The 27,658-nt window shown below is 35.7% G+C and overlaps 1 protein-coding gene across 1 annotated transcript in view; it reads right to left on the minus strand.

The window, feature by feature from the left end:
• Window positions 1–3,761: 3,761 nt before the first annotated feature.
• The window catches only part of CDH8 (cadherin 8), a 172,668-nt gene continuing 148,771 nt past the window's right edge, over window positions 3,762–27,658 (minus strand). Inside the window, exons 8-9 of the mRNA XM_089902478.1 lie at window positions 7,242–7,493; window positions 3,762–5,816 (exon numbers count right to left, since the gene is read on the minus strand). Of these exons, the coding sequence (XP_089758604.1) occupies window positions 5,323–5,816; window positions 7,242–7,493 (746 nt within the window). The 3' untranslated portion in view covers window positions 3,762–5,322. The remainder of the gene's footprint in view (window positions 5,817–7,241; window positions 7,494–27,658) is intronic.

The following is a 27,658-nucleotide window of genomic DNA, read 5'->3' on the forward strand; positions in this document are numbered from 1 at the left end:
ATGTTTTGACAATTAGCTTAGGTGAGATTCATTAGCTCAAATTTATAAATAAAAGAGATATGTTTGGAGATGCTATCTCATCATCTCATGTAATCTTTCCATATCAACTACATAACCCGATTGTTGAGCAGGGTGATGGCTCAATATTTGTAGGAGACACAATTCTCTTATAGATAGACCATCAAGTCAGGGGGATTTTAAGTGGCATGACCCCCATACTACTAGGACTGCGTGGAAAATACTGGGACTAGAATATCTTTAATGTCAAGAGTATATCATTTAAACAATAACAACAAAAAGTATACCAGGTGATATATAAATGTGTGTTGACTAAGAAAATAATGAAAATAAACGTCTACTTTACTCATAGAATTTCTGTCTTCTACAATCGTCATAAACAGCAATAACAGCAATGACAACAATACATGCAACATGGTCTGGCCAGCTGAGTAACTTTGCAAAGAAGCTTTGTATAGCAAAAATTTTAAAAAGTACTGGAATAGAGGAAAATAAAAATACGTTGAAAACTATATTCCTTGCAAAATACAATCTACAATTATTGTTTCTACAGAACAATATTTAAAGAAATCTAATCCAGCTTTACAATGTTATGCATTTCATTCTAATTTCAGGTATTGCGAGTCATTATTTCATTCTTAAATAAAAACCGGCATTTAAAATCCTTTACCTTCAATCCAGTTTCTTTCAAAGTTAGATTCAGAAAAACAAAAAGCCACCATTCCAGGTTTTTGGTAGCGTGTGATTGGGAGATGAAAAATTGCAAATATAAATTTATTTCTAAAACCTTGAGTGTGTGTATATAAATATATATGTGTATATAAATATATATGTGTATATATAGTCTTTTCAGTGTTGATATTCATGTTTAAATTGTGAATTTATATCACTTTTATAGTGATGCCCACCGTTACCTTATTTTTTGACTGACAGTGATGGGATTTCAGTCATGCTCAGCCCTTCCAACAGTGCCAGTGATGGGATTTTTTGAAATCTTATTACTGGTTGCACTGCCCTGATCTCAGATGGAACTTTCAATCAAAAAGGCAATCAGTAGGTTATACATTCGTGAGATTCCCTGCAAAGCCAGTGATCGCATAATACAACTTGTTGGAAAGGCCTGCTTGCCTCCTGTCTTATGTGGCTATAAAGAGTAATTGGCTACTTAGCTCTCAGCACCTGCTTTTCCTTCTCCAGAATTCAGCATAGCCCAGAACTCTGTTGGGTCTCAGTGTGGAATCTTGCTGCTCCTAGGAGATTTCCAAGTCTCATGCAGAGACTTGTCTTACGTTAAGCATCTGATAAAGCAAAAAACTCTCCCAAAGACACACTTGGCTCTTTCTCAGCATTCTTGTTTCACTGGTGATGCCAGTGAATCTAAGTTTTATTTTATATACATACAAACACTTACCCACACATTTCTCCAAAACACTTTTACTGTAAAGTCCATATTCTAGAAATCACAATTCTGCGTGGCAAGGCTAAACTTGAATTTAATTTCTAGCATATTTTAATCATCCTATTATAAACTATTTTTAATCTTATTACTGTACTCATAAAAGATTATTATAAAGAATGGCTTCAGTACTCCTTAGTATACATATGTGGATGTTTAAAAGACATTTTTGTAATTTGATTTGTTCAAATAGTGAACAGGGGTGAGGCTGAATTGATCCCATGTGGTGTCCAGTCACCCAGGGATGCATTAGTTCCCCAGACAGGGACCTTGAATTGTGAAGTAGGCAGAGGGAGATAATTTTGTCTCACTTGGTTCCAACTCACTGGTTCTTCTCCATTAGGCAGAGAACCCTTGGGCAGGGATAAGTTTCAAGAATGAAAAAAGACTGATGCTTGGGACACAATAAAGACCTACAGACACATTAAAATGCCTATGGACTGAATGAGCATTTCTTTTGCCAAATAACCACACATGTAATATGTAAGACATATGTCAGTATTGCTGTGACAGAAAACAATGCACAGAGACAAAAATAGTCATTTTAATAAAGTTAAAGAATGCATTATTTAAAGAGCTGTGTATGGAATACTCAAATCCTGAAAGTTTAGGAATCCCATCAACCTCTTTTGGTTCAGGAAATTTTAGCAACTCTATTGCCAAAGTAAAAAGTACTTGAAGTCAAGGTAGGGGTATGTGTGTGAGAGTGTGTGTGTATATTCCTCAGATCTTTATTAAATTCAGGGTACTCTAAAAGTATAGTTCATCCCTGTATGAACATGGTATCATTTACTTGATTCCATATTAAAAAAAACCTTAAATGGGCTATTAAGCACAGTCAGCATGATGGTGACAAAGAAAATCAACAAGAAAACCACACTTTCATTCTCTCTTTCTGGGCAAAGTAAATTTTGAGATAAGATTGGACAACTGGTATACCAGATATTATCTCCTGCCCTTGAAAATCACCATATGAAGATTATTTTATTGATTGCCAAGATTGGAAGATATGGATTTCATACTCCTGAAAGCTAGTGTAATTTTTGTTAGACATGTTTATATGTCTCTAACCTATGCCATTTCACTGAAAGGTACACTAGAAATGAGTCTGGTATGCAAGAGATAAGTGAAGTAATAATCTCGCCTTGGTTTAGAATGTGAGATAGTCAGAATATTAGTATTGGTTACTACTAAAACTACCATTAATAATCTGCATTCACCAAGTATTTGCTTTAGTCACTGTGCCAAGTCCTGGTGTATTTTAAAGTCAATTTGGGCCATCATTTTGACTTCATTGAAAAGTGTTCAATAGCCATGATGATAAGCACTAAAGACGAACTATTCTCAGGCAAGAGAAACTCAATAAGGTGTCAGTTAAGTCACTGAGCACTGGGTAGTTGTAAATTCTAAGTATAATAGTCGAACTTCATAAAAATCACAGTGGAGTCAGCCTCCAGAAGTTGGTGCCTTTGGTTTTCTAGCCAAAGCCATACTTTTCTCAGGCAGCCCCAAGCCAATGACTGAGATGGCAGGGCAACTGGAGTCTATTTTTTTTCTTTTTTAATATTTATTTATTTTTGGCTGCATCAGGTCTTAGTTTTGGCCTGCGGGATCTTTCATTGAGGCCCACGGGCTCTTTAGTTGGGGCACACGGGCTTAGTTGCCCTGCGGCATGTGGGATCTTAGTTCCCTGACCTGGGATCAAACCCATGCCCCCTGCATTGGAAGGTGGACTCTCAATCACTGGACCACCAGGGAAGTACCTAGAGTCTGTTTTTTCGCAATGAGAGACTCCTTTAACAGGATTCCATTAAAATCCCTGATTTGCCTTGCAAAGATTTGTCAGGTCTGCTTTGCAGTCTAAGGCTCTCTTGTCAAATCCTGCTTCCTAATCTCTCTGCTTTTACAAGTTTTAAAATCTGCATTCCTGTATGAAAACTTTCCCTGCTCAATCCTGTTTCCTTTCTCTTTTATCTTTTACTCCTAACTCTGATTTAGCGTTTGCTTCCAGGAGGACCCAACTGGCACAGCTGGACTAGCCTTTACATACACTGTGTTTCTTTAATGTCCCTGTTGGTATCTTGCTGTGTGATCATTGCCAAACCATTTCTCATTTCTGGTTCTCTATAATGAAGACTTACAAATAAAAGTGAGCCTTATGATAATTTAGTTGAACGTTCTAGAATTCTAATTAGAGTTGATGACTCTGTTAATCGATCTTCATCTGATGGGAAAAAAAAGTGATGACAACAAAGGTATTTATAAAAATATATTTCACAAAGTAGGAAACAATACAGGAGTTTCTCTGAATACAATACATGGAGTAAATAAACAATATTGCATTAAAGCAAAGTAGAAAATTAAAATGATCTGCATGTAGTACTTGAGTTTTATCATACATTTTCTACTCCTAAATGGCAGGTTTGCATTAAAAATTGAATATGCTCACATCTTCTAGTGCTGTTCTCTTTTGGAGTCTAAGACATTCTGTGCATCACCATGAAGATCAGGGAGAGAAGTGCTAAAAACAGAAGCAGTAAAATTATGTACAAATCAGTTCCTGCTCTAAAACTGTGGAGGCAACTTGAAGCATGTTTATTGGGCAGGGCATTATGTAGGCATCTAAAAGTCTAGAGTTTAAATATTCACATGAATCAGTATACTTTCAGATGTTTGTGCTTGTAGTAAAAACACCAAATACTAGGATTATGAACAAAATAGAAAACAGTCCAAAAGTTTCTCTGGGAAAATGCTGTTCCTGCCATCACCAGTCACAATAACACTTTCTACTCTAAGGAGACTATTAGCTTCCCTTTTGATAATATTGCCTGCCATACTCATCTCATCAAAATGTACATGTATTAAACATTCATTGTATATATATTTATATAAAACAATCTAAAGTATTATTAATGGATATAATTTAGGTTTTTTTTCATATAGTCCCTTAATCTATAGATTACCAACCTTAATAAATAAAAGCATTAATGGACATCAATAAAATATTTATTTCGAGGATTAAACAAATAAATTCACGCGCTAGCAATAAAATCATCTGTCTCTTATGTAGTCCACTGTGTGACACAGTTTATCTTTGTGTCCTTGTGGGAGAAGATGAACCGGGGGGAATGAGTAATCCTGCTTCCAGAGAACAAGCCTGTTTGAATGGGACTTCTCTCCTCCCACTATTGAGTTGGCAGTCCCCACCCTGGAATGGATTACAAACATGTGAATATTTTAAGGCTCGACACAATATTTAAAGATGCTATTCAGTCTCTGATGAATGGGGCCAACAATTATGTACAAGGTGTGGTCACCGTACCATATAATCTAGGAGGCCTCCCAAAGCTCCAAAAAGTCAGAGTGTACAGCAGACCAAGTATTGCTTTATCATTTGTGGCGGGATCCTTATTGGTGAAGGGGAAAAAACCATTTGCGTTTATAAAAATCCTTGCAGAAGACACATATCAGTAGCAAATTTCTTGCAGGTCCATTTTTCTAAGAAAGCACCTTTTTAAGTTTGATTTTTTCCTCTTTTTAAACCATTTCTCTAAGGACGAGCCAGGATCCCAATCTTTGTGGTGGTCAGGTAAATATCAAATATCCAAAGACTTCTAGACACTCCACATACTTTAATTCACACTCCACAAGATTTATAACCTCCTAACACATACTTTTTTATTTTTATTATTACTTTTTTGGTTCAACATTAAAATGTAGCTGAGTTTATAGATGATTGGTGCTAAACTTGCCTCTAAAACAAATTGCCACATTGGTTGTATCTAAGGGGAGTGACCCTAGAATATTACAGAATGCTCAGTTCCCACTGATTTATTCATAATCCACTGTCAAGTTTCTTTGTCACTTTCACCGACAGAGTAGAGTTCACCCAGTCTCTTAAAGCGGGGACCCCAGTCACTGAGGTAGTCAAAATTCTGATCTGAGTCTGAGGTGGTGGACTCCAGGGAGCTGAGGGAGCCGGCCACAGACCCTCGGCCTTCATAGCCATAAATCTGAATGGAGTCATACGGTGGGGCTGTGGGGTCGTTATCTGCCTCGTGTAGCCGCACATTTATAAATTCATCCACATCCACACCGCTCGGAACTGGAGCAAGCCCTTGCCTTGGCATAAATTGCAAATCTGGTTTAATATCTTTACGGGGTAAAAATCCATTAATTCCATCTGGGTTTTGTAAAGTTGCAATGTCAAAAGCCTCCGTGTCTTCTTCCCCTCCTCCTTCGTCATCGTAGCGAATGATGTTTTCTCGCACATCTTCATCATCTTTGATAATTAAAGGCTCGTTTTTATGTCGCCGCAGAGTCACAAACAGCACCACGATGACTACAGGAAAAACACAAAATAGCGATTAGTCAGACTCAGGTATAATTTCACAAGCAACGCATCGTGTATGTTAAGAGAGAGGGGCGCTATTTAAAAACTTACTGAGCACGTACCTTTCATGCATTCACTTGGGAATTAAGTGAAATACCTTTCTGAAGTATGAGCACTGAATTTTGAGTGAATACTATTCCAGGTTGCTTCTGTTTATTAAATGGTGATGAAGAAGCTGGGTTAAAAGCACAAGTTTGCATCTATTTATGGTGAAAGCTACATTTAATACCGTTAGGAGCTCTAGAGTGAACGGCCCAAAAAGGGAAACAGCACCAATAGCATAACTAACTTGCTGTGTGTCTTGGGCAGTTTGTTCAATACTTTTTGGCTCCATGACCCTCTTCTATAAAGAAAAAGGAGCTGAATAGATCATATTCAGTACATTTTGTGTTTTTTAAAAATCAGTCCTTCAAGACTCTTTCCAATAAAATAATGTCCATTCACAGATGAAATGATACATTAAGGTGAATGTCAACTTTGCATGGGCAACTTCTTCTCTTGTATGAAAGCTAGCACTCCACTATCTGGTAAGGTAGGACTACGGGTCGGGGAAGGGAGAGGAACACATAAAAAACTAGCCAGATCAGCCACACCAAACTTGGGCTAATGACATTAAAAAAATGTGGCAGGAAACGATGATCAACTCAGGGTACTGGGTGAACAGAACAGATGTAACCAGGAAGGTAAAAACTGACATAACCTTCATCTAAGGGCAGGATAAGATATAACTTTCCTTTTGTGTGTCTTCCTACTGTCTAATCTCATTTTTATAATTGGATTTTTTAGTAGAAAAGTTACAAAAACTTTTTCTTATTTTGCAATCTTCATCTAAATTTGATTGTAGTATCAAGAAAAATATCTGAGAAACAATGCAATTTTGAAGAAAATGTATTTTTTGTTTGCTTGGGGTTTTTTTGTTTGTTTTTATCTTGCCAAATTTTGTGATTGGATGGACTCAGTAACCCAATCTATACATTGTTTAGATAAAAGAGTATTTTGGACATATGTTTGCCCCCATTGAAGTAAACTGGCGTGTATCAGAAGATCTGGAGGCCTTCTAATGTAATAGTTGCTGTTGTAACCACATAAAGGTCCATCCCCACTTCCACCACCATTATGCTTAGTCTTTTCGCCAGTGATGGGATTAAAAAAGGCACTGAATAGTTCTCTCCAATTGAATATTTACTATTACAATTCTTTTTTTTTCCCTTCTCTTAGTGACCTCAAAGCTTGGAGAAGTATATACAAAGGAATTTTTCTTCCAAAGAATGCTAATTAGGGTTTTCTAGGCTGGGTTAGGGTTTTCTGTCCTTCTTTACAGTCATTTATGAACCAGAAAAATGGTGACCATTCGGCTATGAAGAAAATACATACCTAGCAGCAAAATGATGCATGCTAATATGGCAATTAAGGCGCCCATACTGAGTCCAATCGGAAGTACATAAGCTTCAACATTACAAGACTGGACAACACCATCACTGCTGCAGCCACAGACCCGGATGGTCAGGGTACTGGTGCTGCTCAGAGGAGGATTCCCGCTATCACTGATTATGATTGGTAAAAGATAGACTTCTTGCTTCTGGCGGTTGAATCCATTATGCTTTGCCAAAATGCTGAGGGAATTATCTGGAAAAAGTGAAAATTACAATAGTTTGCATCATTTCAAAACGGCTGCCCAAACAACACTTGTTTTTCTAGTTCATAAATCCTCTGCAAGCCTCAAGACAATCCCAACTCCACTGAACCACTCCAGCTCTCTCCCTCTCCCCTTTCCCACTTTCCCAGTTGGCATGGACCAAAACATCCACACCCTAACAGGTTCAGTGAGCTTGGTCTAGGATAAACTAATGGAGTTTTACCACCACCTTGTAAATGCAAAAGATTTCTTTTACAAAAATGATCTTCAAGTGTCCTTTTAGAAGACACAAATTACCCCAAGTCCCCATAAATAAGTTTAATGTTCTCTCATTTGTCCTGATAATGCAAACGTGACAGAGTTTCATCACATTTGAAAGTCATGTTTGAGAAGCTTTGTGTTAAAAGTAGACTATATGACAGTATGGCATACAAAACAATGCATTTGACTCTCACAGATACCTAAAAACACTTACTCATGCTCTAGAGCATTTTACACTAACACATAACAAAAGTCCCATTTACTGCCAATTGGAGGAGATATGCCACATATTTTAAAATTCTGCAGAGAAGACCTCTAGTGGTTACACAAGTAAGAATTAAGTGATGAAAAGTCATAGGAGCAGGTGGTCCATTTTTAATGTATTAATTAATCATATGGAAATGTATATTGGTTATCTGGAGCAACACTTAAGGACATTTAAGCAATACTTAATGGCATACTTCAGCTCGATGTAGAACTGGCCAGTGAGAAGTGATTGGTCCCGTGGTAGCGCTATTGTTCTCAAAATTTCACCCCCAAAATGAACTCTTTATTGTCACTCATCCCTATCTCATGAACTATAGCTATATATGTGTGCATATATGTATATATATATAAATTATTAATCTATTTTCTCATTTTGATTAATGAAAGACATAGGTCTATTCAACATGGGAACACTGATTATTTCACACTGATATTCCAGCCAAAAGCAAATAAACATAACTTTGGTTAATGTGTGCAGTACAATTTGGGCAAAATGATTATTTCAGTTGGGATTTTTTCAAATATTGGCAAGTTTGCAGACCCCAGAACTCTTGTCTACCTCGTTGTTGCATATTAAGGCAGGCATTCCAAACCATTGCTGTCCAGTTCCTGGTCATCAGTGTCCTACTGGTTTCCAGAATACACAAATACATGAATAGATATTCCACTCAAGTGATTTTAAGTAAATGTGTTAAATCTTCTGAACCATATAGTACTATACCAGAATTCAAAAAAAAGTGACATTCCCTAAAATAAATGTATAAATTATATTTGTTTTTGCTTTAAGATATATGTGGACCTACAATGCCTTGCTAGTAAGCAGTTAAAGAGAAAAGAAAAAGAAACTCTGAGTTAACTTTTTTTTTCTAAATGATTGCTGGTTGTGCCTCATTATTTAGTAATTTGAAGGGTGAAAAGAAGTCTCTAGTGGAAGTAAGCAGTGGTATTCCAAATGATCTAGTCATCTTTATTTCCATGACATAGAAGGAAATAGCACTAAGCTAAAAGCAGGAGAACACCATCTCAAAAAAGATACAGAATATATAGCTGTGTTACATTTCCAGAAAGTGTGTGACAAGACTGAATACAGTTAAAATTAGTACAAGCAACATTTGTGGGTGATTTCGTATACCATAGTTCAAAACAGAAGATGGGAATTGTTCTTCAAGATGCAATTAATAAAATTACAACGAGGCTTTTGTCTTTCTGTGGTCAACATTATTTATATGAGAAACTATCTTTGCATATTCGCTCTTTAAAACGAACTATAATGATAATTTAGAAACTGCAGCAGGAGTATTACTCATTGCAGAACAAAACCATCTCCTTTATTACTTAGAAAAGCATTGATGGGTCTAAGACCAAACTCATACTCATTTTTTTACTACTCCTGGTATCTGTACGTGTTACTCCCTTTCTATATAAAGAAAATTATTGACTGAGTAAAGGGAGTCTATGAGTCATTTTTGCTAAAATTTACCTGCTACTTCCAGGCAAAGTCAACTCCCTATTTGCCTATTAATTTTTTACCATATTTTTGATTGGAACTTGCATTTATTAATTATTTAGTTATTTCATTAGGCCAAATTGAATTGTCATTATTTTAACACTCAAAAAAACATTGAATATTAGCAGTTTCACACACTTCAAATTCATGTATTTGAAATACATGTTTCTTTCAATCTACATGTTGCAAATATCTTTAACAAAGTTCTGGTTTGTTTCTTTAAAACATATGCCTTTTCATTTTATTAAAATTTTAATCTCAATGTAGTCAGTTTTATCCATCTCTTTAATGATTAGTCATTTAGCCTTATTTTTTAAATTATTAATTATATAAAAATTAGTTCTCATAATGTTACCTTTCACATTTAAACAATTGTATGGAATTGGTTTTTTCTGTACTGATTATTGATTTTTCCAAGGTTAATTATAGAGTAACTTATCCCTTACCCACTGATCTTCAATTCTCAGTCTCTCACAAATCAAATTTTTTTGCATCTTCATCCTTTTAGGCTCTCTATCATGTTCCAATGCTCTGTTTTTCTAATCCTGCATCAATACCATGCTTTTTATGTATGAAAAATTTGTAATAAATCTCGATGTTTGTTAGGGTATTTTCCCCTGTCGTGTTCTTCTTTAGGAATATTTCAGCTATACTTGTTCATTTGCTAATCTCTGACAAATATAGAAGAGATTATCAAGTTCCATGAAAATTCCTATAAGAGTTTTAGTAGAAATTATATTAAGATGTAAATAAATTGAGAGAACTGACAGCTTTATTATGTTTAGTCTTCTATACCAATATCGTGGTTTCTTTATTTTCTTTAATATATGTTAAAACGTTTTTATTTTGGCTACAAGAGATTTTCACATATTTTTTACACTTATTATTAGTACTGCATGTACTTTGTTTCTTTAGTAAATATTACCTTTCTAAAATTATATTTTCATCTCATTGTTCATCTGATTGTTTTATGCATTGATTTTAATTCTAGTAAACTTCTAAACCTTTTTTTTTACTTATAAAAATTTATCTCAACACAGAGATATGTGTGAGGAGCATGATAATATGAGGAACTCCATGGAATTGCTTCCCAGTGGAACTGGGGAGAATTATAAAATAACATTTAAAAAAATTAGTGTCTCTGGAAATGGTCCTGGAGACAAGCAGCAAATGCAGAAATGTTTATTCAAGAAAATCTATTAGAGTCTGGTAGGAATGATGAGAATGTAGTTTGTCAACCAGAACCTAGTTCCTTCATCCCTTCTCTCAGCTCTGCGAGATGGAAACTCCACTCCAAACTGGTTCAGCCAAGAACACAGGGCTCCCCCCACCCCACCCCAGCTAGCAGTTGGAGGGCAAGGTGTTGCCAGTTCTCACCCTGCTCCTAGCTACCTATTGATCAACTAAATTCTGAATCGGTATGGCCAAGAAGAGGGGCTCCTTTCTTCTTCACAGCCTATACTTGTGCAACAGAGGCTGTACCTTGGCAAGGCTTCACAGGGAATACAGGGCCGCAATTGTGCTTGCCCTGGACTGTAAAGCAGTGGTTTCACACTGGGAGAGCCAAGCCCAAAAGACTTGAGGCTGCTGTTCCCTTGCATCAAGTGCCCAGCTCCTAAAGTAGAGGCGTCACTCGGAGAAACCCAGCATAGTCTCCAATTCAGCTCCAAAGCCAGTGGCTCAAAGTTTTGCCTCAGTGGAGAAGCAAAGAACCCAGGAAAGAGAGGCAGAGGAGCCTGCCAGGTTCAGAACAAATCTGAAACACTTGCCAAGGGAAATACCCTTTTGAAGGAGCCCAAATTGGGTTGGATTAGTCTGTAGAACAATTTAGGGCCCCAAATTAAAAACAATACAGAAATCATCTGGCAATCAGTGGAGTATAGCAACTTGGGTGTAGTCAGGGAAAGAGACAGTAAACCCTGCCAAAACCACTGCCATTCGAGGGTGACTGTGGGCATACCCAAGACTGGGATCCCCTGAAGTGAAACGTTAGAGGCTTAACACTGCAGAGGGGAAGTAGACTTTACTAAAGTAATCTAGCCGATCATTAAACAAATAAACAAGGAAATTACAGTAACAGGCCTTCAGTAAAAAGTCAATATCAGATTTGCTAATATATTCTCTAAAAATGTCCAGTCTTCAACAAAAGATTACAGGATATACAAAGAAACAAGAAGGCATGACCCATAAACTAGAGCAAAACAAAACAAAACAAAAAAGCAGGCAAAAGAAACTGTCCATGAGAGCAAACAGGTATCAGATTAACCAAAGACTTCTAAGGAGCCATTGTAAACATGTTCAGTGAACTACAGTAAACCTTTAAAGAAGGAAATGAAGGAGTGATAACAATGTCATATCATAGAGAATATCAAAAAAAGAACATAATGGAAGATGTGGAGTTGAAAAGTACAATAACTAAAATGATAAATTACTAACTCTAAATTTGAATTGGCAAAAGAAAGCATTAGTGAACTTGGAGATAGATCAATAGAAAATATGCAAGCTGAAGAAGAATATAGAGAAAAAAGAAAGAAGAAAAATGAAGAGAACCTCAGAAAGATGTGGGACATCATTAAGTGCACAAATATACCTGAAATGAAAATACTAGGAGACAAAGAAAGGAAAAGAAAAAATATGGCTGAAAACTTCAAAAAATTTTGGAAACATTAGTCTCCACATTCAGAAAGCTCAACAACCATCAGGAACGTAAACACAAAGAGACAGAAAAAAAAATGCTGAAAGCGAGAGAAAATTGACTCATCACTTCCAAGGGAACCCCAATAAGATTAACAACTAAATCTTTATAGAAATAATGGTCATCAGAAGGAAGAGGGCTAGCACATTCAGAATGCTCAAAGCAAAAACTTTCAACCAAGGATCACATATTCAGCAAAGCTATCTTTAAAAAAAATGAAATAGAGACATTCCCAGATTACAAAAAAACTGAGGGCATTTGTCACCAGCAGATATGTCTTAAAAGAAACAGGAAAGGAAGTTCTTCAGACTGAAAAGCAAATATCCCCAGATGGTAATTCAACTCCACATTAAAAACAAAGAGCATCAGGAAAAGTAATTATGTAGTTATCAAAGACAGTATAAATGCATAGTTTTTCTCTTTTCTTAACTTTTAAAAAGCAATTGTATAACACAATGCATACGTAATATATTATTGAGGATATAATAACTAGAAATTCAAAAGTAATGGTTTGGTATTCCAGTATTCTCCTTTCAGTAATGGATAAGAAAACTAGTCAGAAATAAATAGGGCAATAGAAGATTTGAACAACAGTATAAACCAAGTATACCTAACATATTTATACAACACTCTACCCAAATAGCAGAATAAATATTCTTCTCAAGTACACATGGAACATTCTGCAATGTATACTATAGGTTAGGCATAAACTAAATAATACAAAGTATTAATAATACAAAGTGCATTCTCTGACAGTAATAGAATGAAATTAGATATCAATAATGTAAAACATTTTGGGAAACTCATAAATATGTGGAAATTAAACAATGCATTCCTCAATAACCAATGATTCAATGAAGAAATCAAAAGGGAATTTTGAAAATGTGAGACAATGTAAGTGAAAATGCAGTCAATCATAAAGTCATGGATGCAGCTATAGCAGTGCTTAGAGAGATACTTATAGCTTTAAATGCCTGTATTAATTTGTTTTTCATCTTAACTATACTAACAAGAACCCCACATACAATTTTGAATATAAGAAGTTATGGTAGACACCTGTACCTTGTTCTTGATATTAAAAAAGAGAAAATAGCTTTTGACTTTGAACACTAAGATGATTGATGGTGTTTATTTGAAGACACTTTTTGTAAAAGTGCACTCTCATTTCTTTCTTTTTAATTTTTTCTTTGGTTTTATTTGTTTTACAATGATGCAAAGGGAAAAGGCAGTCATATCAAGGATAGTAACTTAGCTGTTCACTACCTCTAAACTTGGCTTCAATTGTATTATTGTGTTACTTAAAAATCTTCTTTCCAGTCCTTCATATGTGCATGCATTTCCATTTTATATCATCTTGTTTTCTCTACAACCTAACCTGTTCTGTCCTTATGGCTTCTTCCCTTACTTATTATATTTAGTGCATTTATTTATTTTTCTTTTTGAGCATACCCAATATAAGAGGATACTTGATAATGATTTACTAGAGAAAACACAGACATTTTCTAAAACTAAAAAATATATGAAACAAAAAGAGGAAATGACCATTGATTTTTTTGAAAAAATTAAATCTTTTGAATTTGAGTATATAATGACAGAATTTGACAAAAGATAGAAAGATATTGTGCCAAGATCTATTTAAGAAGAGAATGGACCAAAAGCATTTGGCATTCTCTAGGGTGGATGAATATCCAGGTCAATAGACTAATGTCCATGGATATGCTACCCATATAGTGCAGTTGAGTTGCACTGAGATAGGAACGTATCATAACCTTATCACCTACTTCTCTGATATTCTCAGTAGGTGAAATATTTAAATATTTGTATTCCCTATTATTTTTCTCAGTTACAGATTTTCCTGTTTTCTCATCCTCCTGGAATGTTTTGCTTATGAGCCTTACAACAAGGAGGATGAATGACTCTATTTTAAAAACCTTGCTTCATACTCCACACCCATTTGTTTCTGTTTATGACCAACTGTTGAAGGAAAGATCATGAAGGGGAGTTAAAGTGGACAAATAGCACCAGGCATACTTCAAATGACGATATTCCTAAAGTAGTGGTTTGTTGCATTCCTTACTCCTTGTCTGAGTAATACAAGGTATATATCAAATAAATAGTAAAGAAAGGACCAGGTAAATAGTAGGTGCATGGGCTTGCTTGCTTTCAGATAGCACATTACAGTTATGCCATTATGCATGAAATTTCTTTCAGATTCTGACAACAGATTAATTTTGAATAAAAATAGTTACTTGTATTCTTAGTTTTGTCGTTTTGTTATTCCAGAGCATTTGTTGTAATTTTACTGGAAAGTGCTAGAGGCTGTTAACAAAGGCAGCCATTTTAAAATTAAGTGCTTAGAATTCTTATGCAACAGTTTTGACATTATAGATAATATTAAGACAAATAGATAATATTCAATAAAATGTGTGCATTATCTCACTAAACTCTAAGCCCCTTGAGGGAGACTAGCCTTAGTCACAGCTCTAGTCTCAGTCTCCAGCACAGGACTTGGCACAGAACAACATTAGTTGTTGACAATTAGTTGTTGACATTAGTTGTTGACTAATGACAACATTAGTCACATCGTTTAACCTACTTTTATTTGGTCTTGCCACTCTTCTTTCTCTCTTTGTTCCAGCCCTCCTGGTCTTTTCTGAGTTAAGGATTTTCTGTCCTCAGGGCTTTCATATTTGCTCTTTTTTCTGTCTCATAATCTCTCTATCCCTCCTCAGCCCTAATTTGAATTATTAAAATTTATGCATTGTTTATGTCTGTGCTTAAATATTACTCCTTTGGGGAAATTTTCTTTTACTAGCTGTCCCCAGTCTCCTCAGATAAATTAGTTATGTAATCTTCTAAAAACCTTTTTATTTTCATCAGAACACTTACCACAAAGAAATGATATCATAATGGGGATATCATAGACCCTGGGGATACAGAAATAAACTAGGGAACTTCCAAGTAACAAATAACCAATTTATGATGCATAATGAATACTCAGCAAATATTTGCTGAATAAATGAAGAAGTAATCATTAGCCATATTTTGTGGGGCTCATATTTATTTCCGTTCATGTTATTTTGTCACGGGGGGTTATATGTAGTTCAAAATAAGTCAGTGAGAAGAATCAATTTCAGGCTGTTGGAAAGCATATATAGCCAGGGTCTTATATGGAATTTTAAAAGAAATATTGATGGTTTCCAAGTCTTTCCCTGGACATGCCTCATATCATGTAACATGAGCAATAAATTGAGGTTGCTTATATTTACGTAGAGAAGGCTCAGAGGGGAAGAAAAATTGCTCTAACATATCTTAAATACCATCATTTAAAGAGGTGCACATCAGAATTCTACTGAGGAGTCTAGGAGAAATTTCCTCTTTGATTCTTTTTTTTTTTTTTTGGTATGCGGGCCTCTCACTGTTGTGGCCTCTCCCATTGCGGAGCACACAGGCTCCAGACACGCAGGCTCAGCGGCCATAGCTCACGGGCCCAGCCGCTCCACGGCATGTGGGATCTTCCTGGACCAGGGCATGAACCTGTGTCCCCTGCATTGGCAGGCGGACTCTCAACCACTGCGCCACCAGTGAAGCCCTCCTCTTTGATTCTTGATATTCAGCCTTTGAATCATTTGGAATTGGAAATCAAAGGATATTTTCTCATAGAACATTAATATCCTTATAAGAAAAGTTTCCTTTAGCAAATAAGTCAGTAAGTGTTTATTATAGACTGAAAGTTTGTGTAGCCCAATAATTCATATGTTTAAACCCTAACCCCCCACACACACACCCCCAGTGTGTCTATATTTGGTGATGGAGCTTCTAAGGAAGTAATTAAGGTTAAGGAAGTTTGTAAGGGTGGGGCCCTGATACTATAGAATTGGTGTCTATAGAATATAGAGACACCAGAGAGCTCTCTCTTTCTCCACCTGTGGGCAAACAAAGACGACGTCTTACGGAGTGCACAGAGAGACGGAGACGGTGGCCACCTATAAGCAGCCAAAAGAAGAGGGTTCAGGATGAAACACATCTTGCCTACCCCTTGATCTTGGATTTCTTCACCTCTGGGACTGTAAGAAATAAAATTGTGTTGTTGAAGCCACCAGTCTGAAATATTTTGTTATAGCAGCCTCAGCACACTAGATAGTGCTATGGTCACTTATTAATTCTATATGCATACTCCATGAAAAACTAAAAAGTCTATCTGAAGAGACAGGCGGTGCCTACCTGGATAATTCTTCAACTCTCTTTGTGTAATTTTCCCCACAGTCCTAAGTTCCTTCCTTCCTTCCTTCTTTCCTTCCTTCCTTCCTTCCTTCCTTCCTTCTTTCTATTTATTTTCTTTGGCCATTATTATTGCTGTTATTATTTAAATATCCCATGTTCTTTCCCCATTGTCTATTTTTTCTTCCAGATAAAAGAAAGCAGGCAAATCTAAATTCTCTGTTTGTTTCAGTGTAGTTCATCTCTTGTTGTTGCCCTGATGCAGAAAGTTTACTTTGGTCTAGGTCCCATTTATTTGAAATCATGGAGTTATGGCTTTGTTTATCCTGTTACATGCAAGCAAAAGCAACAAGGAGCCAGAGTTAATCAAGGCACTTGCCAGACAAATGTTTATGACAAAGGAATAGATGAAAAGAAGATCAGTAGATATTATGCCTTTTTGAGAAATGTCTCCTGTCATTTGACTTGCAAATTTAATTCAAATTTTCTTGGTCAAATCAAATGGAATGAAAATGGCAAGAAGGCCAAAACCAAGGGAAAATGACACTCTGTTCAGTAGGTATGGACAAGAGATTTAATTAAGTTCTTATCATTGTGTTGTCTGTTACTTCTAAAAGCCTAGCAAGGCAATAAAGATACAAATCCATGGATTTCAGCATACTAGATAATATGCATATATAGTATCTAATATCTAGGAACATGAAGCAAAGATCATAACATCTACACTTCATTCATGTATTTTTACTCTAAACACTAAGTCTTGTTGGAAACAATCAGGCTATAATGAATTAATAAAAATTAAGACTCTGTGAAGCCAGTCTCCTCCAGTACCATTATAATTTCCTACATAATTCATTGAAAGTATACCAACATACTAAGTCTGCAACATGCAACTGGATATTCTGAGTCATCTAATTAGACCATTTGTCATTCTTTTCCCTTTTTTTTCCTCATTAGATAGTGCACCATGCCACTGATGTCAGTAATCTCAATATTTATATGAATGTTGACTCATTACCAAATCTCCTAATATTTAATAATAAAGTATGTATATCTAGCCATAAATGTTGACCAAGGTTTACTTTGGCTTTAGAAAAACTGTCACTGTGAATTCTTTTAGAAGTTCCTAGACTAATACCAAAGTTAATGTTCAGTCAACATTTTACAGTTACATATAGAATAAATTAGTGCCTTTTTAACAGAAAAAAACTTATTCCACTATAACCATGTAGCACTACAATTCTATAAATATATGAAAGATTGACATTTTGCAGAGGAAATGTACAGAGAGTGGGCTATGCTTTTCACTTGACAAAAGTTAGTACTCATTAATCTATGAAATTTAAGCATCTTCTAAAATTCTTTAAGAATCTACATATACTGTTCTTAAATGGCTAATATAAGAGGAAATTTTTCTTAGATCTTATGAAGATGGTGTTCAATGTAGTGGTCTGAATGGTGACCTCCAAAGAGACATGTATATGTCCTTTTCCTTGGAACCTGTGAATGTTACCTTACTTGGAAAAGGGTCTTTGCAGATGTAATCAAATTAAAAATCTTGAGATGAAGAGTTCATCTGGGATTACCTGGTGGGTCCTAAATCCAGTAACATGTATCTTTAAAAGAAAGTCCAATAACATGTGTCCTTGTAAGAGTAAGTCAGAGAGAGATTTAACACAGAGAAGAAGGAGAGAGAATGTAACCACAAAGGCAGACATTGACATGATGTGGCCCCAGCCAATGGAATGCCTACAGCCAAAAGAAGCTGAAGGAGACGAAGAATGAATTCTCCTCTATGGTTTCTAAGAGGGAGTGTGGTCCTGCCAGTACCTTGATGTCAGACTTCTGGCCTCCAGACTGTGAGAATACATTTCCGTTGTTTTAAGCTTCCCTATCTGTGGTAATTTGTTATGGCAGCCCTAGGAAATTAATACAGTCAATAAATCTGATTAAATATTATTTACAGAAGCAAGGTAGGCATTCTTATGGCCATTTTACCTATGAGAAACAGGTTTTTTGGACTGATAAAAGGTTTCTCAGCTGACAGTTAAGAATTACTAGCAAGTCCAATGTATTTCTACACTTTCTCTGTCATCTTAGCAAAAGTCACCTCAGGAAGCAAGGAGAAATGGGCTCTAAGAAGGTTATATTAAAGCTCAAGGATAGGATAAAAAAGGGAAAGTGTGTGGAGTAGGTTTTTCCACACCATGACACCTTTATCAGAGTCAAGGTAAAAATTAAGTTGTCAAGGCCACTGGTAGGCAGAAATATAGTATTGTAGAGGCATCAAAAGGTATTCAGTACAACACTCGTATCAATCTAAATCCCGTTATCTTGAGATTCAGTATAACATAGTATAGCATAGCATAGCATAGCATAGCATAACCTTGAATTAATTATTAAGAAATAAGCATTTTCGGTGCCAGAGAGGAATGCAAGTATCTCAAAGTCCAAGTTCCATGCTAGACATAATCACTCTGCCCACAGTCTTCTGAGTTTGTTTTTCTCCTGCACTTAATTTGCATGCTTGATCTTACTCAAAATGTTCCACGTATGTTCTGTAGATCCCTTAGAACTCAGAGGAAAGGCAGATTTATCTCACTCCAGGCACCAGGGAATGAGAGATGAAGATTAATATTACCTTTATTTTATCTGAGAAATGCCTGCATTAACTAACTCACAAAAGTGAAAACTATACCAAGACCCAATTTCTATTTTGTTTGAATGGAAATTTTAAAGTTTTTATAAATATCAACAGATCTGGAAAATAATATTTCTTATCTACTTGGATTTACGCAGAACTGAAATATGCATTAACATTTTTTAAGTGTACAGCTACTTAGGGGAAAAAATACAAAAACAAAACAAAGAAATACCAAGGACTTTAGTGGAGTTGTAAACATTTCAGAAATTAACCTAATAGTGGTTAAAAATCCAGACATTGGAAAGCTAGCATTGTCAGGAGAATGACTTTTCTACCACATCTCTATAGATTGAATAGATATCTCTAAATATTTAAGAAACTGGGAGTCAGAGATTAATTCATTTGCACTGGAGCTGATAAGTTTTTGCCCATTAACACACTTGTTATTTAGGGTAGTTGGACCAGGAAGTGAGACGATTTTAAAACAGCAGTTAAAGTGAAGCATACATTGTGTATAAGATATGGAAATCATTATATATAGTGAATAGAGAGCTGAGGGTATAAAAGAAAGAAAGTACCTAAAGTAGTTTGTATTCTAAATAACCTGCTTTGATTTGAAGGAGGTTAAGTATCCCTGGAAATCATCACTTTGGTAGACATTATCATCTTCCTGAAGATTTTTAAATTTGCACATATGAAACTAAGACCTAAGTGTCTTTAGATCTTAGTTTCATACGTGCAAATGGTTTCTTAGTTTCCTAAGAAACTAAGTGAAAGCCACCAAAAATTGTACAAATTCATTTTCCTTTGCCATCACCCATGCCTCCATCTTAATGTCTTTCAAATCCACACTGACACGTTCAGTTAATTCTCTCAGTTATTCAGTTCCTCCTGTCTCCAAGACATTGCTGTCAGAGGAAAGTCTTCTTTGGCACATATTTACCCAGTATGCTGCTATACAGTCAGGTGTGATGGTTTTCTTCCTCACCAACTGAAAGATCCTTGGATGCAGAGATTTTGTCTTCTTTAGTGAATGCATCCTATTGACTATCATATGTGTCACCGTATAGCAATCTTCATGGCAAGATTTTAATTAATCCTTGTTGAATGAACAAATGGATGACTTTTTAAAATGATTACTGATCTCAAGGAACTTCTGACTCAGAAGGGGAGAGAAAATAACATATAACTATAGCCAAAATGTGAGTCAGGTGATAGTCCTTCTCTAATTATGAGCCCTGTCCTTTGGTCTCTGCTCCTATACCTCGTGGTCCACTATGCCATTTGTACCTTGATTTAAATTTCTATTATCATAGATACAAATGAGGGATGCTTTAAGGAAAGAGTGGCATGTGGGCTGGGTTTAGAGGAAAGGGCTGGTTTGTTAAGCTGGGGAAGTGCAAAGAACGGCATCCCTTCTTGTCCCTATAATTCTCATTTTTCTGTTCCATAACATTCTGTCCTCATCATTTTTTTCTAACCTCTTTATGATCTGTTTGAATCTGATTCACTTACATGATTTCAAATACCAGACAATATTTTTCTAAAATCTTAGCCCTATGTCCCCTCCAGTTACCTACTGGGTACATCCACCTGAATGGTCAGTGCCACAAATTCAGTCTTTCAGTAGTGGAACTAATAATATGTAATGCCTATTCTTCTCCATTTCTAAAAATCTCTTTCTTGATCCAATTTCTCGTATCATCTTTCTGGCTACATGATTTTATACATCTTTCCCCTTGTATCCAATAAGCTCACACCTTCGTTTTCAATGTAGGGAAGTTCTGTCATCCTTCAGTAATCAGCTGAAATTTTACTCTTTCCTTTATGAAGGAGGCAACAGGAACAAACAGACTCCTAAGGATTTTGGAGTATCTAACTCAGAGACGTAATGGAGATTTGATTATAAAATGAGTATAAAGCAAATATGGTTTTAGTTAGTTTGTTGAATAAATACATAATAGTCATCAGTGAATATAAGTCAACATGTAACAAGAGACTCAAAACGCAAAGCAGTACCTTGAGAAGTCCAAAATGTATCCAATGCTACAGAAATAGAATGCAGTGAGAGGATCTTACATCACTAATGATACATACATTATTACATTCATTTTAAAAATAAAGTGCCTATCATATACTAGGCTCTGATATATTTGGTCCATCTTGACACTCTAATTGTCAAGCCTGTTTAACGGTCACCTGTGTCTGAGCAAATATTCACACAAACAGAAGCCAGATGAAAAATCCAGATACAAATATCTGTCTGAGCATATTAAAAATGCATATTCTTGGATTTTATTCTAAATTAACTGAATAAGAATTTCTGGGGCTAGACCCTGGACATCTGCATTTCAAATAAATTTTGTTTGCATAAAAATCTTCTGGAATACCTGAGAGCCATTCTACTCTATTCTATTTCCTCCCTTAGGTGTTAGCAGTGGTTAGTGGCTTGGCCCAAGCCCTCAGAGGCTCCACTGGGGAAGCTGTTGTGCTCTGGGTTTTGTAATCCAGCAGGGGTAGCAGCTAATAGCAATTTTCCTGCATAATTCCTTCTTTTCTGGTTTAGTGGTAAAATAGCTGCTAAAAAAGAAGGGAAATGATGCAACAAAATGTGGCATCCTACAGCGAGCTGCAGTCCAGTGTTTGTCCTTGAATCATTTTAAAGTTTAATATGTTATATTAAAACAGCTGGCTAAACATATATCTTTGGGCGGAAGTCTTAATATACAGTGAAGGCAAGAAGAAGGCAGTTATGTAGATAAAATTATCATTCAAGCAGTGGTCACATTATCATTCCAGGTTACGGGGAATGGCACGTGCTTTTGAATCTTAAAATCCACATTCTTTACAGTCTTGGAAATAGTACTGTTTTGATCATTCAAAAATGACTTTACATTAAAGGTCAAACTGATTTGCTTTTCCTCAAATTCACCCACATATTAACAGGTTAAAATACAGATGGAGAGAGCAGAAATAAAGTGATCGAAGAAAAAAGATACCTGTGTAGGTCACCCTTATGATTGAAATAGAAATCACATCAAACTCATTCAAACTCTTTTTATTGAAGATGTAATCTGATAAAACTTCCTATTGTTATACACTGTAGAGAAATCTGAATACATTTTGAAGTCATGCATGATTTCATTTTAATACTTTCTTTTAAAATAAAAGGAATTTTTTGATGAGTCTTTCAAAATATTCTCAAGATGGTATTTGATGTTCCAAGCTTACCAGCCCCCATTGACAATGAATGTGTGGTATCTTCTAGCAGTGGGCAGTGATATAAAGATCCCTACCATCAGATTCTCCGCATTTTGGAATTATAAGAGGTATGCTTAACAAATAAAGAGAAGTTTAAGGGAATTTGTTCCCTTTTCAACTTCCTAATTCCTGAAAAGTTTATATTAGGTGTAATTTCTTTAGGCTGTGTATTCAGAATGCTTCAGAATGTCATATTAGATAACGTTCGGGCTTTGGAATCATTCCTAATTGTGTTTGCACCCTAATTTCATTACTTACCTAGTTGCATTTTAAAATAATTTCCCCAAGGTCATAGCAGGTACTCTTATTGTGCCCAAATTACTAATTAAGGAAATGAGGGTCAGGAGGTCTTTGAGGGGTAAATGTGTTTTTTTTATCTAAAGTTTATTTTCAGGGTCTGAAGTGTGCAGTGTTTAATGAAACTTAAAACAAGTCATTATTATTAATATATGTAAGATTATCAGTTACTTTAGCATTGAAATAAAGCAAAGCATTGCAATCTTTTAAGAATATTTGGATTTCATACTTTCCAATGAATTTCTACTTGAAAGCCTCAAAGATGAATACAAACTAAATTATAAAATAAAATATAAGGTAAAAAAATAAAATACATGTTAAAGAGTGAGACTCCACTTAAATTAAAAGAGTGTTTATTGTAGGTCAATTATATGTCAATAAAAGATGATTTTTAAAATCACATAACATTTAATTTAAAACATCTGCCTTCCCCAGGCTTGGTTTTGCTTCAGGCTTGGAAGACAGCCCTCCAAAAGTAGGATATAAATTGTCTTCTGTCTCTATCCTTCTGCTTCCGCTTTCAGTCAGGTATCTGCTATACGTAATCCTGGCTTCCTTGTGAACTGTCCCGGGGAACACACGAATCGAAGAAAAGGGTATAATCTTGCATGACTAATATAGCTATAATTTGTCGCTGATGCCTAAGAGTGAGATATAAAGTGCTAGTATTATTTTTAACATCTTTTTTGGAATATAATTGCTTTACAATGTTGTGTTAGTTTCTGCTATACAACAAAGTGAATCAGCTACATGTATACATATATCCCCATATCCCCTCCCTCTTGCGTCTCTCTCCCACCCTCCCTATCCCACCCCTCTAGGTGGTCACAAGTACCAAGCTGATTTCCCTGTGCTATCCAGCTGCTACCCACTAGCCGTCTATTTCACATTTGGTAGTGTATATATGTCCAGGCTGCTCTCTCACTTTGTCCCAGCTTACCCTTCCCCCTCCCCGTGTCCTCAAATCCATTCTCTATGTCTGCGTCTTTATTCCAGTCCTGCCCCTAGGTTCATCAGAACCATTTTTTTTTTAGATTCCATATATATGTGTTAGCATACGGTACGGTATTCGTTATTCTCTTTCTGACTGACTTCACTCTGTATGACAGACTCTAGGTCCATCCACCTCACTACAAATAACTCAATTTCACTTCTTTTTATGGCTGAGTAATATTCCATTATGTATATTGCCACATCTTCTTTATCCATTCATCTGTCGATGGACACTTAGGTTGCTTCCATGTCCTGGCTATTGTAAATAGAGCTGCAATGAACATTGTGGTACATGACTCTTTTTAAACCATGGTTTTCTATGGGTATATGCCCAGTAGTAGGATTGCTGGGTTGTATGGTATTTCTATTTTTAGTTTTTTAAGGAACCTCCATATAGTTTTCCATAGTGGTGGTATCAATTTACATTCCCACCAACAGTGCAAGAGTGTTCCCTTTTCTCCACACCCTCTCCAGCATTTACTGTTTGTAGATTTTTTGATGATGGCCATTCAGACCGGTATGAGGTGATACCTCATTGTGGTTTTGATTTGCTTTTCTCTAATGATTAGTAATGTTGAGCGTCCTTTCATGTGTTTGTAGATAATCTGTATATCTTCTTTAGAGAAATGTCTATTAGGGTCTTCCACCCATTTTTGGATTGGGTTGTTTGTTTTTTTGATATTGAGCTGCATGAGCTGCTTGTATATTTTGCAGATTAATCCTTTGTCTGTTGCTTCATTTGCAAATATTTTCTCCCATTCTGAGGGTTGTCTTTCGGTCTTCTTTATGGTTTCCTTTGCTGTGCAAAAGCTTTTAAGTTTCATTAGTTCCCATTTGTTTATTTTTATTTCCAGTTCTCTAGGAGGTGGGTCAAAAAGTATCTTGCTGTGATTTATGTCATAGAGTGTTCTGCCTATGTTTTCCTCTAAGAGCTTTATAGTGTCTGGACTTACATTTAGGTCTTTAATCCATTTGGAGTTTATTTTTGTATATGGTGTTAGGAAGCGTTCTAATTTCATTCTTTTACATGTAGCTGTCCAGTTTTCCAGCACCACTTATTGAAGAGGCTGTCTTTTCTCTACTGTATATTGCCTCCTTTATCAAAGATAAGGTGACTGTATGTGCATGGGTTTATCTCTGGGCTTTCTATCCTGTTCCTTTGATCTATATTTCTGTTTTTGTGCAAGTATCATACAGTCTTGATTACTGTAGCTTTGTAGTGTAGTCTGAAGCCAGGGAGCCTGATTCCTCCAGCTCTGTTTTTCTGTTTCAACATTACTTTGGTTATTCTGTTTCCATACAAATTGTGCAATTTTTTGTTCTAGTTCTGTGAAAAATGCCATTGGTAGTTTGATAGGGATTGCATTGCATCTGTAGATTGCTTTGGGTAGAATAGTCATTTTCACAATGTTGATTCTTCCAATCCAAGAACATGGTATATCTCTCCATCTGTTTGTGTCATCTTTGTTTTCTTTCATCAGTGTCTTATAGTTTTCTGCATACAGATCTTTTGCCTACTTAGGTAGGTTTATTCCTAGGTGTTTTATTCTTTTTGTTGCAATGGTAAATGGGAGTGTTTCCTTAATTTCTCTTTCAGAATTTTCATTGTTAGTGTATAAGAATACAAGAGATTTCTGTGCATTAATTTCGTATCCTGCTACTTTACCAAATTCATTGATTAGCTCAAGTAGTTTTCTGGTAGCCTCTTTAGTATTCTCTATGTATAGTATCATGTCATCTGCAAACAGTGACAGTTTTACTTCTTTTACAATTGGGATTCTTTTATTTCTTTTTCTTCTCTGATGGCCGTGGGTAAAACTTCTAAAACTATGTTGAATAATAGTGTTGAGAGTGTGCAACCCTGTCTTATTCCTGATCTTAGAGGAAATGCTTTCAGATTTTCACCTTTGAGAATGATGTTGGCTGTGGGTTTGTTATATATGGCCTTTATTATGTTGAGGTAGGTTCCCTCTATGCCTACTTTCTGGAGAGTTTTTATCATAAATGGGTGTTGAATTTTGTTGAAAGCTATTTCTCCGTCTATTGAGATGATCATATGTTTTTTATCCTTCAATTTGTTAATACGGTGTATCACATTGATTGGTTTGCGTATATTGAAGAATCCTTACATTCCTGGGATAAACCCCACTTGATCATGGTGTATGATCCTTTCATTGTGCTGTTGGATTCCGTTTGCTAGTATTTTGTTTAGGATTTTTGCATCTATGTTCATCAGTGATATTGGTCTGTAGTTTTCTTTTTTTGTGACATCTTTGACTGGTTTTGGTATCAGGGTGATGGTAGCCTCGTAGAATGAGTTTGTGAGTGTTCCTCCCTCTGCTATATTTTAGAAGAGTTTGAGAATGATGAGTGTTAGCGCTTCTCTAAATGTTTGATAGAATTCGCCTGTGAATCCATCTGTTCCTGGGCTTTTGTTTGTTGGAAAATTTTTAATCATAGTTTCAATTACAGTGCTTGTGATTGGTCTGTGTATATTTTCCATTTCTTCCTGGTTCAGACTCAGAAGGTTGTGCTTTTCTAAGAATTTGTCCATTTCTTCCAGGTTGTCCATTTTATTGGCATACAGCTGCTTGTAGTTATCTCTCATGATCCTTTGTATTTCTGCAGTGTCAGTTGTTACTTCTCCTTTTTCATTTCTAATTCTGTTGATTTGAGTCTTCTCCCTTTTTTTTCTTGATGAGTATGGCTAATGGTTTATCAATTTTGTTTATCTTCTCAAAGAACCAGCTTTTAGTTTTATTGATCCTTGCTATTGTATCCTTCATTTCTTTTTCATTTATTTGTGACCTGATCTTTATGATTTCTTTCCTTCAGCTAACTTTGGGTTTTTTTTGGTTCTTCTTTCTCTAATTGTTTTAGGTGTAAGATTAGGTTATTCATTTGAGATTTTTCTTGTTTCTTGAGGTAGGATTGTATTGCTATAAACTTCCCTCTTAGAACTGCTTTTGCTGCACCCCATAGGTTTTGGGTCTTCGTGTTTTCATCGTCATTTGTTTCTAGGTATTTTTTGATTTCCTGTTTGATTTCTTCAGTGATCTCTTGGTTATTTAGTAGCGTATTGTTTAGCCTCCATGTGTTTGCATTTTTTACAGTTTTTTTTCCTGTAATTGATATCTAGTCTCATAGTGTTGTGGTTGGAAAAGATATTTGATAAAATTTCAGTTTCCTTAAATTTACCAAGGCTTGATTTGTGACCAACGATATGTTCTATCCTGGAGAATGTTCCATGAGCACTTAAGAAGAAAGTGTATTCTGTTGTTTTGGGATGAAATGTCCTATAAATATCAGTTAAATCCATCTTGTCTAATGTGTCATTTAAAGCTTGTGTTTCCTTATTTATTTTCATTTTGGATGATCTGTCCATTGGTGAAAGTGGGATGATAAAGTCCCCCACTATTATTGTGTTACTGTTGATTTCCCCTTTTGTGGCTGTCAGCATTTGCCTTATGTACTGAGGTGCTCCTATGTTGGGTACATAAATATTTACAGTTGTTATATCTTCTTCTTGGATCGATCCCTTGACCATTATGTTGTGTCCTTCTTTGTCTCTTGTAATAGTCTTTAGTTTAAAGTCTATTTTGTCTGATATGAGAGTTGCTACTCTAGCTTTCTTTTGATTTCTCTTTGCATGGAATATCTTTTTCCATCCCCTTAATTTCAGTCTGTATGTGTCCCTAGGTCTGAAGTGGGTCTCTTGTAGACAGCATATATACGGGTCTTGTTTTTGTATCCATTTAGCCAGTCTATGTCTTTTGTTTGGAGCGTTTAATCCTTTTACATTTAAGGTAATTATCAATATGTATGTTCCTATTACCATTTTCTTAATTGTTTTGGGTTTGTTTTTGTAGGTCTTTTCCTTCTCTTGTGTTTCCTGCCTAGAGAAGTTCCTTTAGCCTTTGTTGTAATGTTGGTTTGGTGGTGCTGAATTCTCTTAACCTTTGCTTGTCTGTAAAGATTTTAATTTCTCTGTCAAATCTGAATGAGACCC

Source organism: Delphinapterus leucas, chromosome 20 (assembly GCF_059928025.1).
Source record: "Delphinapterus leucas isolate spDelLeu-1000000601 "Yukka" chromosome 20, BTC_Dleu_Yukka2, whole genome shotgun sequence".
In the NCBI taxonomy this organism is placed as follows: domain Eukaryota; kingdom Metazoa; phylum Chordata; class Mammalia; order Artiodactyla; family Monodontidae; genus Delphinapterus; species Delphinapterus leucas.